Source organism: Salmo trutta, chromosome 18 (assembly GCF_901001165.1).
Source record: "Salmo trutta chromosome 18, fSalTru1.1, whole genome shotgun sequence".
NCBI lineage: Eukaryota > Metazoa > Chordata > Actinopteri > Salmoniformes > Salmonidae > Salmo > Salmo trutta.
This window is the reverse complement of record NC_042974.1, coordinates 43,897,183-43,914,481: the sequence shown is the minus strand read 5'-3', so window position 1 is coordinate 43,914,481 and position 17,299 is coordinate 43,897,183. Positions and strand designations below refer to the sequence as shown.

Below are 17,299 nucleotides of genomic sequence, written 5' to 3'. Positions count from 1 at the left end.
GTCTTGGTAACGGTAGGTTATGTGCAAAAAAAAATATGCTTCATAGCAAAAAAATCTGATCTGAGAATCCAGACAGAAGTCACATGTGGAGGATCGGGTTTGCATCAGGATTTAAATCCACATATAGAGGTGGTATAAATCGTAAGTAAAAAGATCAGATTCCATGTGTTTTTTTTGCTGTTTACACATTAGGGAAAAGATCAGATAGGTATCAGATATGCAAGTAATTGGCAAAATAATTGGGCTGAATGTAGTATAAATCGGAAGTCAAAAGATCATGGAATAATTGTTATTTAGTAGACTCAATAGACACAACTATTGTAGAGAACGCAACACTGTCACAAAAGCAGGAAGGCACTGCCAGATCACAAATAACATTGTCTACATATAGGCTACAGTTATACACATAAATAATATCACCCCAATACATCCCTCCATGCAACAAATATAATACCTATGGCTTCAGCGTTTTCGTGATCATGTGTAGGGCGTTTAAAGCTGGAGGATTCGTCCAGTCCTCTAGGTCCCTGATAGCAATCTGCTTATCTTTGTTTACTCAGCAACTGGTTTGACCCAGGGAGGACAGGTGAACGGACGTTCACTCTCTAACTAATCAATGACCTTGAATCAATTTCCTTAAATCAGTGACGGTGAAACAATTATGTACTCTTAGGAGGTAGGGAAACTAGCTGACTCTGCAGCCCCCAGGTCTATAGTTTAATACCCCTGCTATAGGGACTGTAGGGTATCGATATGTTAACAGTTTAATACCCCTGCTATAGGGACTGTAGGGTATCGATATGTTAACAGTTTAATACCCCTGCTATAGGGACTGTAGGGTATCGATATGTTAACAGTTTAATACCCCTGCTATAGGGACTGTAGGGTATCGATATGTTAACAGTTTAATACCCCTGCTATAGGGACTGTAGGGTATCGATATGTTAACAGTTTAATACCCCTGCTATAGGGACTGTAGGGTATCGATATGTTAACAGTTTAATTCCCCTGCTATAGGGACTGTAGGGTATCGATATGTTAACAGTTTAATACCCCTGCTATAGGGACTGTAGGGTATCGATATGTTAACAGTTTAATACCCCTGCTATAGGGACTGTAGGGTATCGATATGTTAACAGTTTAATACCCCTGCTATAGGGACTGTAGGGTATCGATATGTTAACAGTTTAATACCCTTGCTATAGGGACGGTAGGGTATCGATATGTTAACAGTTTAATACCCCTGCTATAGGGACTGTAGGGTATCAATATGTTAACAGTTTAATACCCCTGCTATAGGGACTGTAGGGTATCGATATGTTAACAGTTTAATACCCCTGCTACAGGGACTGTAGGGTATCGATATGTTAACAGTTTAATACCCCTGCTATAGGGACTGTAGGGTATCGATATGTTAACAGTTTAATACCCCTGCTATAGGGACTGTAGGGTATCGATATGTTAACAGTTTAATACCCCTGCTATAGGGACTGTAGGGTATCGATATGTTAACAGTTTAATACCCCTGCTATAGGGACTGTAGGGTATCGATATGTTAACAGTTTAATACCCCTGCTATAGGGACTGTAGGGTATCGATATGTTAACAGTTTAATACCCCTGCTATAGGGATTGTAGGGTATCGATATGTTAACAGTTTAATACCCCTGCTATAGGGACTGTAGGGTATCGATAAGCAGGCAGGTCATGGTGTATGTGAAGGCTGCTTAGAAACACACAACCATGGTTGAGTGCCGTGTGTGTGTGTGTGTGTGTGTGTGTGTGTGTGTGTGTGTGTGTGTGTGTGTGTGTGTGTGTGTGTGTGTGTGTGTGTGTGTGTTTCTATGTGTGGTTCTGTGTATGTGCGGTTATACACACACGTGAGTGAGCACACACTGTGTGTGTTCATAAACTAAAGATATCTGAGTAATAGCTCCGTTTATCTATTTCCAGGAAAAAGCAATATGCAGTAGCTGATGACATTAGTAGCAGAGAGTTTGTAAACAGAGGATGAGAGATGATGATGAGGCAGTGGCCTGAGCTGAGCTCCCCATTCTCCAGCCCCAATATGCAGGGATTAGCCTGATGATAATCTGTATTAGGATGGATATCCACATACAGGGCCTAATTTGGAGAGTTTATAGCAGCACACTCTTATGGCATAACAAGGATAGAGATGGAGAGCGATGATGGGAAGAGGACTGAGAGATGATGTGAGGAAAATACAGAGGGAGAAGGGTGTAGAGTGTGAGACTTGGGATGTAATAGAGACTGTTGAGAGAGACCATAATAAAGAGAGAGTAGATGTGGAGACAGAGAGACAAAGGGAGATGGTTGTTTAAAGAGAGGGAGCGTGGGAGGAAGAGGAAGGGGGGGGACAGGGGGTACTGAGAGGGAGAGAGTGAAAGAGAGAGAGAGTTCTCAGTAATATAGCAGATTGAGCTGCAAATCACAGTCAGTCCAAAAACTAGACCCCCATCAGACCGCAGTGCACAGAGCCTGTTGCTATGGAGACGTCATCGTTGTGGTGCAGGCACTACTTTAATCCATGGAAGCCTGTTAAATTATCACTGGGCTAAGGCAACCACCTTATGCTATTGTACAACACACAACGCAACTCCAAGCCTGCCAGCGCCAGTATTGTGGCGGCTGCTATACCAACAAGATTTATTTACAAATGTTTTCTATAAACATTACGAGGATTGTCTTTTCTATTTGCATGTATTTTCTTATTCCTTTAGCTAAGGTAAAGTCCTCTGGAGGGAGACAGACAGACAGACAGACAGACAGACAGACAGACAGACAGACAGACAGACAGACAGACAGACAGACAGACAGACGGCAGGCAGGCAGGCAGGCAGGCAGGCAGGCAGGCAGGCAGGCAGGCAGACAGACAGACAGACAGACAGACAGACAGACAGACAGACAGACAGACAGACAGACAGACAGAGGATAATGACCAGTTGATGACAGACTGAAAGGGTGAGGATCTTGGTCATTTTGTAAATATATATTATTTTCTGGAATTACTACATTTACCCAACTCATTGTTATTCAATTATTAGAGAAACCCATTGTTTTTGCACCCACCATGCGTCATTTCCGCAATGGTCATGTGAGGTGAAATGTGGATATTTTGGGATGTGAACACTCGGTTTGTTTGTTTGATCTGACGAAGAGCCGTTTCGGATGAAAACGTGGTCAATAAAGCGGTGAATTGGGAGCTTCAACAGTGTGCGGGCCTTCTTGTTCTTTACAGGCTGGATCTTCACCATGACTCTTCTGTGGCTCTGACGTGTGCACATGCATGCAAGTGTGAGGCACAACAGGCCCGTGGCGGACGAATAGGGGGTGTATTGTTTCGGATTTGCTTTTCCAATCTGATCTGTGGGTTTGCTCTGATAATCTGCTATGATAATCTACTATGATAATCTACTATGATAATCTACTATGATAATCTGCTGCAGAACTCTGTTTTACTGATTTAGTCTTCTTCATCCTACAATGCCATAATATGAGATGATACCGGTCACCACAGGCATAGATATAAGATGACTATGTGTACATGTGAATACAGTATGCCTCTGTGCATCACAATATCTGCTCTAATTGTGCCATAAGAGCTGATTTAGAAGAGAAGAGAGAACAGCAATTCTGTTATGAGAATGCTTGAGATGTGAGAATGAATAGAAATGTCAAGGGATTTAAGTCTTGCTAACTGATAAAGCACTAAGTGGTATTGTGTTGTAAGGACCCAGTTGCCTGCAGTAGCCTACGGTATTGATGGATAGTGTGGCTGTATAGAGGTGGGGGAGGGAGAGAATGTGTCATCCGGTTCAGGATTTGGTGGGCTTGGTAGTTGCATACAGTGGTAACATATAAGTGTGTGCGTCTGTGTGTGCATCATCCGGGTTCAGCCGGTTGGGCCTGTTAGGAAGACGTATGAGTGTGTGTGTGGTGCCGACACACAGCCACTGGCGTACCAGACACTCCCGCAAGGGGGGGGGGGGGTTGACCTTTACTGGTACACAATAGCATGTACACATTCTTGGTCCCCGGCCCCAGTATGCCCACATGTGTTCAGAGAAAACAGTGCTCTGCTCACTGGTGCTTCTGATGACTGCTCTGCTGTCTCTCTGATCAATATGATGCACACTTGGGTGAGTTTGGTTACATACACTGCATTTGAGACGCCTATTGCAGTCTCTTGTGCCCACTTGACAAGCAACCAAAACAAATTCCCTTTTCCTTTAGGAAACCAATCTTCTCCCTGTGGCTCCTTTTCCTAAGTTGTCGACACAGCTCCAATTTGTGACGGCCGTTACACAATAGACATGTGATGTGTTGGGTTGGGGGGGGTTGCTGTGGTGATGACATGCTGGTAGCAAATCTGTTCCCTGTGGATTTGTGAATAGACGTGTGAATGAGCCTCGACGGTTGGCCTTTGACTCATGCTTCTGGATTGTATAGGATCTATTCTCACCTGTTTTTCCATGAACAGGATGAGATCAAGTAGTCTAGCACGCCTTCTCCTGTAACTCACAAGCAACTGACCTCCACCTCTCCCTGACTTTGTAGGGTAATTACAGGAGGATGTTCTTTAAGCTGGAGGCCAGATCCATCTCGTCCATGTCTTCCATATCTACCATTACATTACAACAACCTCGCTACACCGGCCAGAACATCTGCTAAATATGTGTATGTGACCAATACAATTTGATTTGATTTGAGGTATAATGCATAGGCCTGTAATGCCTTGTGGTCTTCGGATTTGATGCTAGGCCAACTAAAAGCCTTCTCCATGCACTGGCAATCTTGTATTCATTACCGTAGTTCTCCTTTAATAAGCCCTAGGCATTCTGATAGCCTTATCTGGAGCGATATGTTGGCAGCTCCTAACCAGCTCTCGAGGCTGCCCTCTGGTTTACTGTTCGAGGAAGTGCCGTTTGTGTTGACTAGTTTGGCCTATATACCATGTTCTAATGACTGAATGAAGGACCTGTACTGTAAAATGTCACCATCAAAAAGAGTAATTTCTCTGGGTGGCAGAAAGGAATGATGTTGCTGTTGACTAGCATAGCAGTAACTTCATTCTGTCTGTGGAGAATGGTGATAAGAGGTTTTCTATGTTTTCCTGTGAAATGTCCTGAGCACCGTCCTGTGAATTGGAAAGCCTTGACTGTTCTCCCCTTGGCCCTCTATGTGAGTTCGTCTACACAGAGGGGCCTTGTCCTGTATAGGCCTGCAAACTTGGGTTTGAGTCTTGTGCAGCAGTGTGCTCTCCATGAGCTGCTGTCTGAATCCCACTGTGTCCTGATTGTTCTGATTGAGCTGAAACCCTGTGAGCCTTGGCTGATTGAATGTTAATGTGCTCAATGAATTGGGGTCCTTCTTTGGGATGCATACTTGGTGCATGCCTGGCAGAAGTGTACCTCTGCCCTGTGTGAAATTCAAGGTCAGATATCTTGTATCTCTCTGCCGTTTCCTCAAAGTAGTCATTCATGCCATCTATTATTGAGTTGGCCTATCTCTCCCTACAGATGTCTAGACTATGAGCTTTGCTGAGGCAGCTGCTATTTCAGTTTGCAGCTCAAGAGTCTCCCTTCTTTTCCTCAGTTCCATCTTTTGTTGGTTTAATTCCTCCTCCCTATCCTCTAGAAGGTGTTTGAACATGAGAGCAGCAGCCTTTGTTATTAATGCTGCTCTGTCGGCCTCTGGTCGGATGCAGGCTGAGGATGTAGAGGGTTCACCTGAGCGTGAACTCCTGTTAGACCGGCGGCTGGAGGTTTGGCTGGTGGTTTGGGACACACTGTTAGTAGGTTTAACATCTTTCTCATCAGTGCGTTCATCAGGTTTCTCTGGTGCTGGGGCTGGGGCTGCACCTGCAATCCATTTCAAATAAAATCACATTTTATTGGTCACATACACATATTTAGCAGATGTTATTGTGGGTGTAGCGAAATGCTTGTATGTTGGACACAGAACTAGAAATGCGTGAATATGCTGCCATTTGGGTTCATACCAATTCAGCAGATCATTTTTTCTTTCATCCTCAGGTATCATGTGATGATAGGAATTAATCAAATCTTTGAATCCATTCAACATTTCATTGAACTGAAGCATGCTTTTTTTTTTATAACTTCAATATTCTTATTGTCAGTCATCAGATCAGTAACAATGTTAATTTTTCTAGTCAGCATTGCAAGTTTACTTCTGGATTTGCACATTTGGGAAACGTTCTCCTTCAAGGCCTTTTCTGATAAAGGCTCCTCCACTAGCGACATATCGCCCCCATACACGACTATCTGCAGTGGTAGAATTCTCTTCAGCCATATTCCATCATATTCTATCACAGTAATATCTATATCAAGAGATGCATATGTGTATTCCCTGTCATGTGAAATCCATAGATTAGGGCCTCATGAATTTATTTCAATTGACTGATTTCCTGATTTCCTGTAACTCGTTAAAATCTATGTTTATATTTTTGTATTTCCCCTAATGTTATTAGTCTACCTCCTCTTTCTCTCTCTAGTGTTGCTTCATTCCTTCCTCGCTTTCAACAGTTAAATGAAATACGTTTTGTTGTCCTTATTTTCATCATTCTAATGTCATCCTTTAATAATATTGGACTAGAATTAGATGCAGAAGGCTTTCACTTCTCTTCAAGAAGAATGGTTATGGGTCTGAATAAATAACTGCTATAGCCTACCGCCATCACGCGTTCGCTCTTCTTTCAAACTACCCGTGAGTTCTAATGGCTGCTGTATTAAACATTCATCAAACAAGAGCTTGCGTCCCTCTTCGAATAGTCTGTTGGTAGAAGAAATGCAAAAAAAAAATTAGGTCCAGCAAGCTATTCTAGTCTAGCTTTTCCTGCGTTGGACTTGCTGTGTTGTGTTCATCACTGATTGTCTAGTATAGCATCCATGATTCGTTTCATTGATTGGACAGTCTATTTTGTTTATATGTTTTTTATCTGAAATGACTAGATGATTTGGTGGTTCTATTTACGTTGTTTTTTTAGATTCTACTCATTGAGAGAAACGTCAGCTTCAACTGAGAACAAGTGTTTATTTTTTTATTTTTTTAAACATAACATTAGCTACCAGACTGGATGTGGTTAGCCCTGAGAGGAAAAGGGACATTCTTCTCCGCTGTCTCGGCACCGAGGGCCTGCACATCTTCCAAACGCTCAGGGAAGCACACACATATGATGCAGCTGTTGAACTTTTGGATGGACATTTAGCAAAGGAACAGAGTGTTCTTCTGAAGAGGCTGCATTTTCGGTAGTGCGCACAGTGCGTGGGTGAGTCGGTGACCTTAAAGGGCTAGCGCAGTCATGTCAGTTTGTTTATCTTAAAGATGAAATGATCAGGGACCAGATAATTGAAAGAACCTCCAGCTCACTCGAGGCTTCTCCTTGAAGATGATGATCTGACTTTAGTAAAAGCTGTAGCCATAGCTTCCCAAGTGGAATCAGCAGCTCACTGTGCAACTAAGATCTCTGAGGCACAGACACGTGCTTCGATGTTCAAGCTGTGCAGCAGTCTCAGTGCTCAGACTGTAGATGTCACTCAGACATGAGTGCCTCAGTGCAGTTGATGAGAACCCAGGGGCGTCAACGGTGTGCCAACTGTGGTTCCAATAGACACAGTTCACGTGCCCCTGACTGCCCTGCTCGTGGACAGACATATAGACGATTTCAGAAACCAAACCATTTTGCAAAGTGGTGTAGGTCAGCTCCAGCCCCCCCCCGTGCACCAACGCTCACGCCCCCATGGACACACCCCCTGCTGTCAGTCACACTGTTGGCTCAAACCCAGCTGGGTTTTCCACCTGTGCTGGATACCTGGGTGACTCCTGCATTCCTCTCATGCTAGACACAGGAGCAAAGGTGTCGCTCTTCAACATGGCTACCTACGAGCAGTTCTTGTCCCACCTGCCACTCCAGCCACCCAGCCTTAGTCTGTACGGATATGGGTGCTCTGTGATTGATGTTATCGGCTTTATATACTCACCTGTGCAGTATGGCAACAAGGCCTTCACAGTTCCCCTACCACATCACACGGCCATGGCACTAATATCTTACGTTTAGAGCTGTTCACCAGCCTGGGGTTCTCTCTGTTGGCAAGAGCTATGGCCCACCCTCTTCAATGGCGTAGGTGCCCTGACAGCGTTCACACATAAGCCCCTCCTTGACCCTACGGTGACTCCAGTCATTCAACCTCTACGCCGTATTCCACTGGCTGTATATGTGAGGAGGTCACTAAGGATCTACAGAAGCAGCTGGAGGGTGGATTCATCGAGCCGGTGGATGCCTCCCCATGGGTGTCCAACTTGGTCATTGCTAAAAAGAAGTCTGGAGAGCTGCGGGTCTGCTTGGATCTGAGAGTGGCCAACAAGGCCATCATTCCTGATCGGTACCCACTGTTGACTATGGAGGAACTGACCACTCACTTCTACGGGTCGACGGTCTTCACAAAGCTGGACCTTCTCAAGGGCTACCTCCAAGTTCACCTGACAGCCTTCGTCACTCATAATGGTGTGTTCCCCTACACCCAGAGAGTAGGAACCTGACAGCCTTCGTCACTCATAATGGGGTGTTCCACTACACCCAGAGAGTAGGAACCTGACAGCCTTCGTCACTCATATCGGGGTGTTCCCCTACGCCCAGAGAGTAGGAACCTGACAGCCTTCGTCACTCATAATGGTGTGTTCCCCTACACCCAGAGAGTAGGAACCTGACAGCCTTCGTCACTCATAATGGGGTGTTCCCCTACACCCAGAGAGTAGGAACCTGACAGCCTTCGTCACTCATAATGGGGTGTTCCCCTACACCCAGAGAGTAGGAACCTGACAGCCTTCGTCACTCATATCGGGGTGTTCCCCTACACCCAGAGAGTAGGAACCTGACAGCCTTCGTCACTCATAATGGGGTGTTCCCCTACACCCAGAGAGTAGGAACCTGACAGCCTTCGTCACTCATTTCGGGGTGTTTCGCTACACAAGGATGCCTTTTGGTCTCAGTTTGGCCCCCAGCTGTTTCCAGAAGATAATGACCACCATTCTTGCCAGGGTCTCTGGAGTGGCTGTCTACTTGGACAACATTGTCGTCCATGGTAAACGTCTGCAAGCAGCTTTCGCAGCACTCAGTCAACACAACCTCACACTCAACACTGAGAAGTGCCTGTTCTGAGTGCCAGAGATCGACTTTGTCGGGTTCCGCGTGTCAGCCCGAGGGCTCTCGCCACTGCAGTCAAACGTGGAAGCCATCCATCGTGTCCCAGAACATACATCTGCTACACAACTTGCCTCATTTCTGGGAATGACGGGTTACTACATGCGCTTCCTGCCCCAGTACTTGGCAATCACTTCCCCTCTGTGTCAGCTGTTGAAGAAGGAGGTGTACTGGGCCTGGACACCTGACTGTGCACAGGCTGTCCACTCTCTCAAAGAACTGCTGACCACCTTCTGTCCTGGCCCACTTTAACCTCACCAGCCCAACTCTGGTCACCTGTGACGCGTCAGCCGCAGCAGTGAGAGTGGTTCTTTCTCAGCTTCAGGACGGTGTTGAGAAACCAGTGGCTTGCGCATCTCGCCCCACCGAACAGAAGAACTCCGTTCAAATCAAATCAAAGTTTATTTGTCACGTGCACCGAATACAACAGGTGTAGACCTTACAGTGAAATGCTTACTTACAGGCTCTAACCAACAGTGCAATTTCTAAGTAAAAAAAGGTATTAGGTGAACAATAGATAAGTAAAGAAATAAAAACAACAGTAAAAAAGACAGTGAAAAATAACAGTAGCGAGGCTACATACAGTAGCGAGGCTATAACAGTAGAAAGGCTATGTACAGGCACCGGTTAGTCGGGCTGACTGAGGTAGTACAGTGGGGGGAAAAAAGTATTTGATCCCCTGCTGATTTTGTACGTTTGCCCACTGATAAAGAAAGGATCAGTCTATAATGGTAGGTTTATTTGAACAGTGAGAGACAGAATAACAACAAACTTATCCAGAAAAACGCATGTCAGAAATGTTATAAATTAATTTGCGTTTTAATGAGGGAAATAAGTATTTGACCCCCTCTCAATCAGAAAGATTTCTGCCTCCCAGGTGTCTTTTATACAGGTAACGAGCTGAGATTAGGAGCACACTCTTAAAGGGAGGCCAAGACCAAAGAGCTCTCCAAGGATGTCAGGGACAAGATTGTAGACCTACACAAGGCTGGAATGGGCTACAAGACCATCGCCAAGCAGCTTGGTGAGAAGGTGACAACATTTGGTGCGATTATTCGCAAATGGAAGAAACACAAAAGAACTGTCAATATCCCTCGGCCTGGGGCTCCATGCAAGATCTCACCTCGTGGAGTTGCAATGATCATGAGAATGGTGAGGAATCAGCCCAGAACTACACGGGAGGATCTTGTCAATGATCTCAAGGCAGCTGGGACCATAGTCACCAAGAAAACAATTGGTAACACACTACGCCGTGAAGGACTGAAATCCTGCAGCGCCCGGAAGGTCCCCTGCTCAAGAAAGCACATATACATGCCCGTCTGAAGTTTGCCAATGAACATCTGAATGACTCAGAGGACAACTGGTGAAAGTGTTGTGGTCAGATGAGACCAAAATGGAGCTCTTTGACATCAACTCAACTTGCCGTGTTTGGAGGAGGAGGAATGCTGCCTATGACCCCAAGAACACCATCTCCACCGTCAAACATGGAGGTGGAAACATTATGCTTTGGGGGTGTTTTTCTGCTAAGGGGACAGGACAATTTCACCGCATCTAAGGACGGGGCCATGTACCGTCAAATCTTGGGTGAGAACCTCCTTCCCTCAGCCAGGTCATTGAAAATGGGTCGTGGATGGGTATTCCAGCATGACAATGACCTAAAACACACGGCCAAGGCAACAAAGGAGTGGCTCAAGAAGAAGCACATTAAGGTCCTGGAGGGGCCTAGCCAGTCTCCAGACCTTAATCCCATAGAAAATCTGTGGAGGGAGCTGAAGGTTCGAGTTGCAAAACGTCAGCCTCGAAACCTTAATGACTTGGAGAAGATCTGCAAAGAGGAGTGGGACAAAATCCCTCCTGAGATGTGTGCAAACCTGGTGGGCAACTACAAGAAACGTCTGACCTCTGTGATTGCCAACAAGGGTTTTGCTACCAAGTACTAAGTCATGTTTTGCACAGGGGTCAAATACTTATTTCCCTCATTAAAATGCAAATCAATTTATAAAATTTTTGACATGCATTATTCTGGATTTTTATGTTGTTATTCTGTCTCTCACTGTTCAAATAAACCTACCATTAAAATTATAGACTGATAATTTCTTTGTCAGTGGGCAAACGTACAAAATCAGCAGGGGATCAAATACCTTTTTCCCTCACTGTAGAAGTGATTTAGCTTATTTGGTAGGCTTGTGTCACTGGGCAGCTCGCGGCTGTGCTCCCCTTTGTAGTCTGTAATAGTTTGCAAGCCCTGCCACATAAGACGAGCTTCGGAGCCAGTGTAGTACGATTCAATCTTATCCCTGTATTGACACTTTGCCTGTTTGATGGTTCGTCGGAGGGCATAGCAGGATTTCTTATAAGCTTCCGGGTTAGAGTCCCGCACCTTGAATGCGGCAGCTCTACCATTTAGCTCAGTGCGAATGTTGCCTGTAATCCATGGCTTCTGGTTGGGGTATGTACGTACAGTCACTGTTTGGGACGACGACCTCGATGCACTTATTGATGAAGCCAGTGACTGATGTGGTTTACTCCTCAATGCCATCGGAAGAATCCCGGAACTTGTTCCAGTCTGTGATAGCAGTCCTGTAGTTTAGCATCTGCTTCATCTGACCACTTTTTTATAGACCGAGTCACTGGTTCAATCAAACCCTGAAAAATGGACTGAGGGCGCACCTAGCTCAGGGTTGCTCCTTCACTGAGTCTTTGTCGCAAACTCTGCTGCACTATAGAGCTGCTCTGCACCTTCTTGTCAACATTGTGTCAAGTTCGTCGTCAGCTGGGCCCAGCAACATTTCAACTGACTGACGGCTCTCGCTGGCATGCCAGCCAACTGAGGAAGGTGCCACCTCCTGCATGTCCCCACTCTGCCATTGATGCCACCTTGAGTGGTTAACTACCAGTGGCAGACGTTCCCTTGGCCCTAACTGAAGTACAAGTGCCAGCCCCACAGGCACCTGTTGCTGTCGCTGCAGCACCCGTTCTGAAACCTCTAAGGGTGCGCTCTAGACCTGTTCACCTTCACTTTATCACCTCCTTTCATGCCTACTTTAAAAGGGGTGGGGGGATCACTGATTGTCTAGTATAGCATCCATGATTCGTATCATCAATTGAACGGTCTATTTTTTGTATGTTTTTTTATCGGAAATGACTAAGTGATTTGGTGGTATTATTTCTGTTGTTTTTTGAGATGCTACTCTTTAAGATAAACGTCAGCTTCAACTGAGAACAAGTGTTTGTTTGTTTAAAAAAACAAACATAACAGGACTCGCTAAGGAGCGTTTTTTAAGGAGAGAGGCCAGCATGTGTATTGCTCAAGAGACAGAGGCTGTACGTTAGAAGCTTATTATGCATTATATTACTGTAGAATAGGCTATGCTGCAGCAAATGTAGGCCTACCTGTCACAAGGAAAAAGGTTACCATGATGAGATAGCTCTACATGCATTGTGAACTGCGCTCCATACTGAGATGGGCTGTCTGTCCACACCCGCAGCGTTGATGATTCATCATGCAGAGACAAGGCCGTAGAGAAGCCAGATGTAGACATTGCATATCATTTAACAGTTCCATTTCATGTTATGCTGTTCATATAAATATTTTTTATAATTTACCGGTTTCTCGCAGTTATTTATCCCGGGAAAAGGGAGTGGTTTTGGGCAACCAGGTTCAAGCCATTCAACCCTAGTCTGGTATGGTCAAAAAACTGTGTGCTGCCATTCCAGTCACTCCCAGTAGGCCTTGGTTTTTGTATTTTTTATTTCACCGTTATTTGACCAGGTAGGCCAGTTGAGAACAAGTTCTCATTTACAATTGTGACCTGGTCAAGATAAAGCAAAGCATTGCAACACAAACAACACAGAGTTACACACGGAATAAACAAACGTACAGTCAATAACACATTAGAAAAGTCCATATACAGTGTGTGCAAAGGAAGTAAGATTAGGGCGGTAAGGCAATAAATAGGCCGTAGTGGCAAAATAATTACAATTTAGCAATTAAACACTGGAGTGATAGATGTGCAGGCCTTGGAGCATGTATTCCTTTTAACAGTGTTCTCCATTGGCCTGTAGAGGGGGTACACATGCTTGACAGGGGATTAGTGGCAAACACACATACAACTGAAATTCATCATGAATTGGAATAATTGGACCAATTTAACCTATTTGGCTCCTACACCGTTCACAGCACAAACAAATGGTGCACTCATAAGTTTAATACAACAGCAGTAATGGAGTTTATAGAAATGGAAATGTTTATACTTGGCAGGCATGAATGGAGAATGGTGGTTCAACGTGATTAGAGAGCTTGTATCATCACACAAGCCGTTGTTTATAGGGATTATATCTGTCTCATAATTGGCCTGGACTATTGTTTGCATTCAAGACCAGGTCGTTTTTATTGCTCTGTTTGTCACTGTCAGAGTAGCCACTCATTTCGGTTAGTTGTGTGGTATTAAAAAGTATTATGCTAATATCATCTATCATCCATCATGTAAAAAAAGAAATACTGCAAAAAAAAGTAATGTGGAAATCCTAGAAACTTGTCTGCTCAACTGTATTCCACTACGCAAATGCAATTATAGATGCATTTAATGCTTTATTATGGGCATTTGTTACACCCCTCTGGCAGCACCCCCCAATCATAATTTCTTCCCTCAGCCATGCCAGGGGACTTTCCTCTTTTGTTCTCATTTGCTCCTCTGTTGTTCCTCAAGCAGGGGGGATCACGGATTCCCATCAGACCAACTCCTTGAATGCCCTACTCCTTGAAGTTTGCAGTTGTGTAGACTTAACTGTATTTATACTTGGGATATCGCTTTTTAACAGAAAAAGTAAAAAAATTGCTGGAGGACGTCTTTTAATCCATGAGATTCAGCTGGGATCCCTCACAAGCCAGCAGGCACGCTCCTTTCTGATTACTTCTAGCTTCAGGTGCAGGTGAGAGCGTGGATATGAAGTTGCTACCCCTCACAGCACCACAGGTAGAAGAAAGACCATTCTAGACCATCTATAAAATCCATCTAGGCCCCTTGAAGAAAAAACAGAATTGCTCCTAGGTCTTCACCTACAGAGGAAGTGTTAAATGCATGGTTTTAGCATTGAACCACATGCTAATTGACACGTCAGAACACAAGAGCAACACCACCTGGAACAGACCCGTTGGCAGAGCACAGTCCCTTGAAGGTCCTTCCCCTAGACCTAAGAGCAGAGGGGACCTATAATTGACAGCATCTGGACCTGGAAGGCCTGTTGATTGGCTTTATCTACTGGGTAGTGAAGTTGATGCCCATGTCACTGTAATGGCTATATGAGGAAGGGTGGACTTCCACCTTCAGACATGTAAATATTGCCATTATTTGCCAAATGAATGAGTAGTTATGTTGAACTGCACTGTTAGACTACCACCATCCGACATGCAAATGCTTACATTGTTTTGCAACTAGTAAGTTAATGGAAGAAAAGTAACTTAGAAAATAGAGATGGGGAGGGGTGGAATACAGAAAGAAAGAAAATGGAGAAAGTGAAACAGCAGAAGGTTTACGTCAAGCATGGAAAGAGGCAAGCAAAGAGCGAAAGAGAACTGGATAGTCACAGGAAGAGAGAGCAGGTGAGAAACATACATACTGTAGGAAGAAAGATTGCTCTTCTCGTTTCCTCAGAAAAGGCACGGAAAATGAGATGGATAAAGGGGAGGGAGAAGGCGAGAAACACCGAGAGATTTCTATCGTCTGATCTCCTTGTCTTTCCATAGATGTTGACACCACCAAGGACCCCTGTCAGAAGGTAAAGTGTAGTCGACACAAGGTGTGTATCGCCCAGGGATACCAAAGGGCTGTGTGTGTCAACCGCAAGAAGCTTGAGCACAGGTGAGTGTGTCTAGCCCTCAAGAAAGATGGTTGATGAATTTGACTTGCCATGCACTCAAAGAGATAAATGTGTGAGCGCACACACACATACTAACGCAAGCAAGCACGCACACACTCACATGCACACACGCACACACACTGTGGCCTTCAAGGACTAGATACAGTATGCTGTCACAGAATGAGAGTCTATTTCTATGGTTAGCGCCCTAAAAGTGCTTTTCCCTCATTATTCTGCTGCTGTGCTGTAGACGGATGATTAAACACCTCTTGGCGTACTGTACTGCACAGTTACTGTACCTCCCCAGGTTTAACTCTAGCTCTATAAATACCCTGTGGTTGTTATGATACGAGGAAGGATCCTCAGGGCATGTCTGTGGATGTGTTACCGGGTAGAAAACAGCACAAGCTTTCACTAAATCTAATATAAATATAGAGTATTATTATGAGGTGGAATTCATTCAAAACAAACTGATGTATAGAACTCAGTTTACTGTAATGGTTCACGGGGGAAGTACTTTATTGTAGCCACCAAGCCATGGTAGGCATTATAGTACCTCTGTTCCCTCTGTGTACTAGACTGAAGCAGCCTTCCCTGAGGTCTCCTGAAGGAGGATGCCGGCCCTGCCCCATCTCCTCCTCTGTTCCTGTGTGTGGCTCTGACGGACACAACTACGCGTCACAGGTATAGCAACACACATAGTGACGGGGGAATTTAGTTCAATCCCAGATACAGATTAAATATTCATCAAGGTAACTGTCGACTGACTGTACGCCTTAATTCGGATCTCTCTCTGAAACAAGCCTTTAGATGAATAGAGCATAGTCATTTCATTTCCTGTTTCCTCTTCGACATATCATTTCTCAACAAGGTCAGAGACAGTCCCAGAAGACAAAGCATAAATCACTAAAAACACATGCGAGAGATGCCTCACCACAACAACCCTCTGGTCCTCCTGTTCCTCTGAGGCTATTTATCACGACCCTTTGTCATTGTGTTGTTTATCTCTGGACACTGTTCACCTCTAACAGTATTTATACCATTAAGTACATGTTCTAGATTCAGGAAAGACAACACAACAGCCGGGTTTTAATTCACTGATAATTACCACAAAACCCAGAGAAACATAGCCTGATAAGAGATGTGTGTTACAGTGTAAACTGGAGCAGCAGGCGTGCCTCACAGGGAAGGAGCTGACTATGAAGTGTTCAGGTCTTTGTCCCTGTCCAACCACAGCGCCCATCACAGAGACAGAGGTCAAGCATGGTAAGTACGCACATGCAAACACACAAATGTGCACACACATGCTTACACACACAAAACTGCAATGCTATACAATTTCTCTCTCTCTCTCTCTCTCTCTCTCTCCTTCCTTCTCAGAGAGTTGTACAGGGCAGGACCTCTCTGATCTGGGGGAGAGGCTGAGGGACTGGTTCCAGCTGCTGCAGGGCAATGCCAAGCTGAACAACAACAGCAAGACTGGAGGCAGCAACCCTGCAGGGGCTAACACTGGATCAGGTAAGAGATAGAACCGATGCAGAGCCTGGGGTCTAGAGGTAACGTATACTCCTCTCCCCACCAGAGATGGTGGGTCAAATTCCGCTCCAACCCTTTCATCTCCTTATCTCACCCTATGTCTCACCCTATGTCTCACCCTATGTCTCACCCTATGTCTCACCCTATGTCTCACCCTATGTCTCACCCTATGTCCCACCCTATGTCTCACCCTATGTCTCACCCTATGTCTCACCCTATGTCCCACCCTATGTCTCACCCTATGTCTCACCCTATGTCTCACCCTATGTCTCACCCTATGTCTCACCCTCTGTCTCACCTGTCTGTCTCACCCTATGTCTCACCCTATGTCTCACCCTATGTCTCACCCTATGTCTCACCCTATGTCCCACCCTATGTCTCACCCTATGTCTCACCCTATGTCTCACCCTATGTCTCACCCTATGTCCCACCCTATGTCTCACCCTATGTCTCACCCTATGTCTCACCCTATGTCTCACCCTCTGTCTCACCTGTCTGTCTCACCCTATGTCTCACCCTATGTCTCACCCTATGTCTCACCCTATGTCTCACCCTATGTCATTGCATAAATGTCTCAATAAAGTAAACAAATACAGTAGATAAGAAAAAAGAGACAGTTAAGTTATTATAGGGCCAGAACTGCATCAGGTCAGATTAAAATAGG

The 17,299-nt window shown here is 44.9% G+C and overlaps 1 protein-coding gene across 2 annotated transcripts in view; it reads left to right on the top strand.

Annotated features, from left to right (window-relative positions):
- Nucleotides 1-17,299, top strand: part of spock2 (SPARC (osteonectin), cwcv and kazal like domains proteoglycan 2) — a 62,584-nt gene that overhangs the window by 30,934 nt on the left and 14,351 nt on the right. For both annotated transcript variants that reach the window (XM_029698698.1, XM_029698697.1), the window contains 4 exons: nt 14,987-15,101; nt 15,678-15,783; nt 16,254-16,365; nt 16,480-16,617. In XM_029698698.1, coding sequence (XP_029554558.1) covers nt 14,987-15,101; nt 15,678-15,783; nt 16,254-16,365; nt 16,480-16,617 — 471 coding nt within the window. The remainder of the gene's footprint in view (nt 1-14,986; nt 15,102-15,677; nt 15,784-16,253; nt 16,366-16,479; nt 16,618-17,299) is intronic.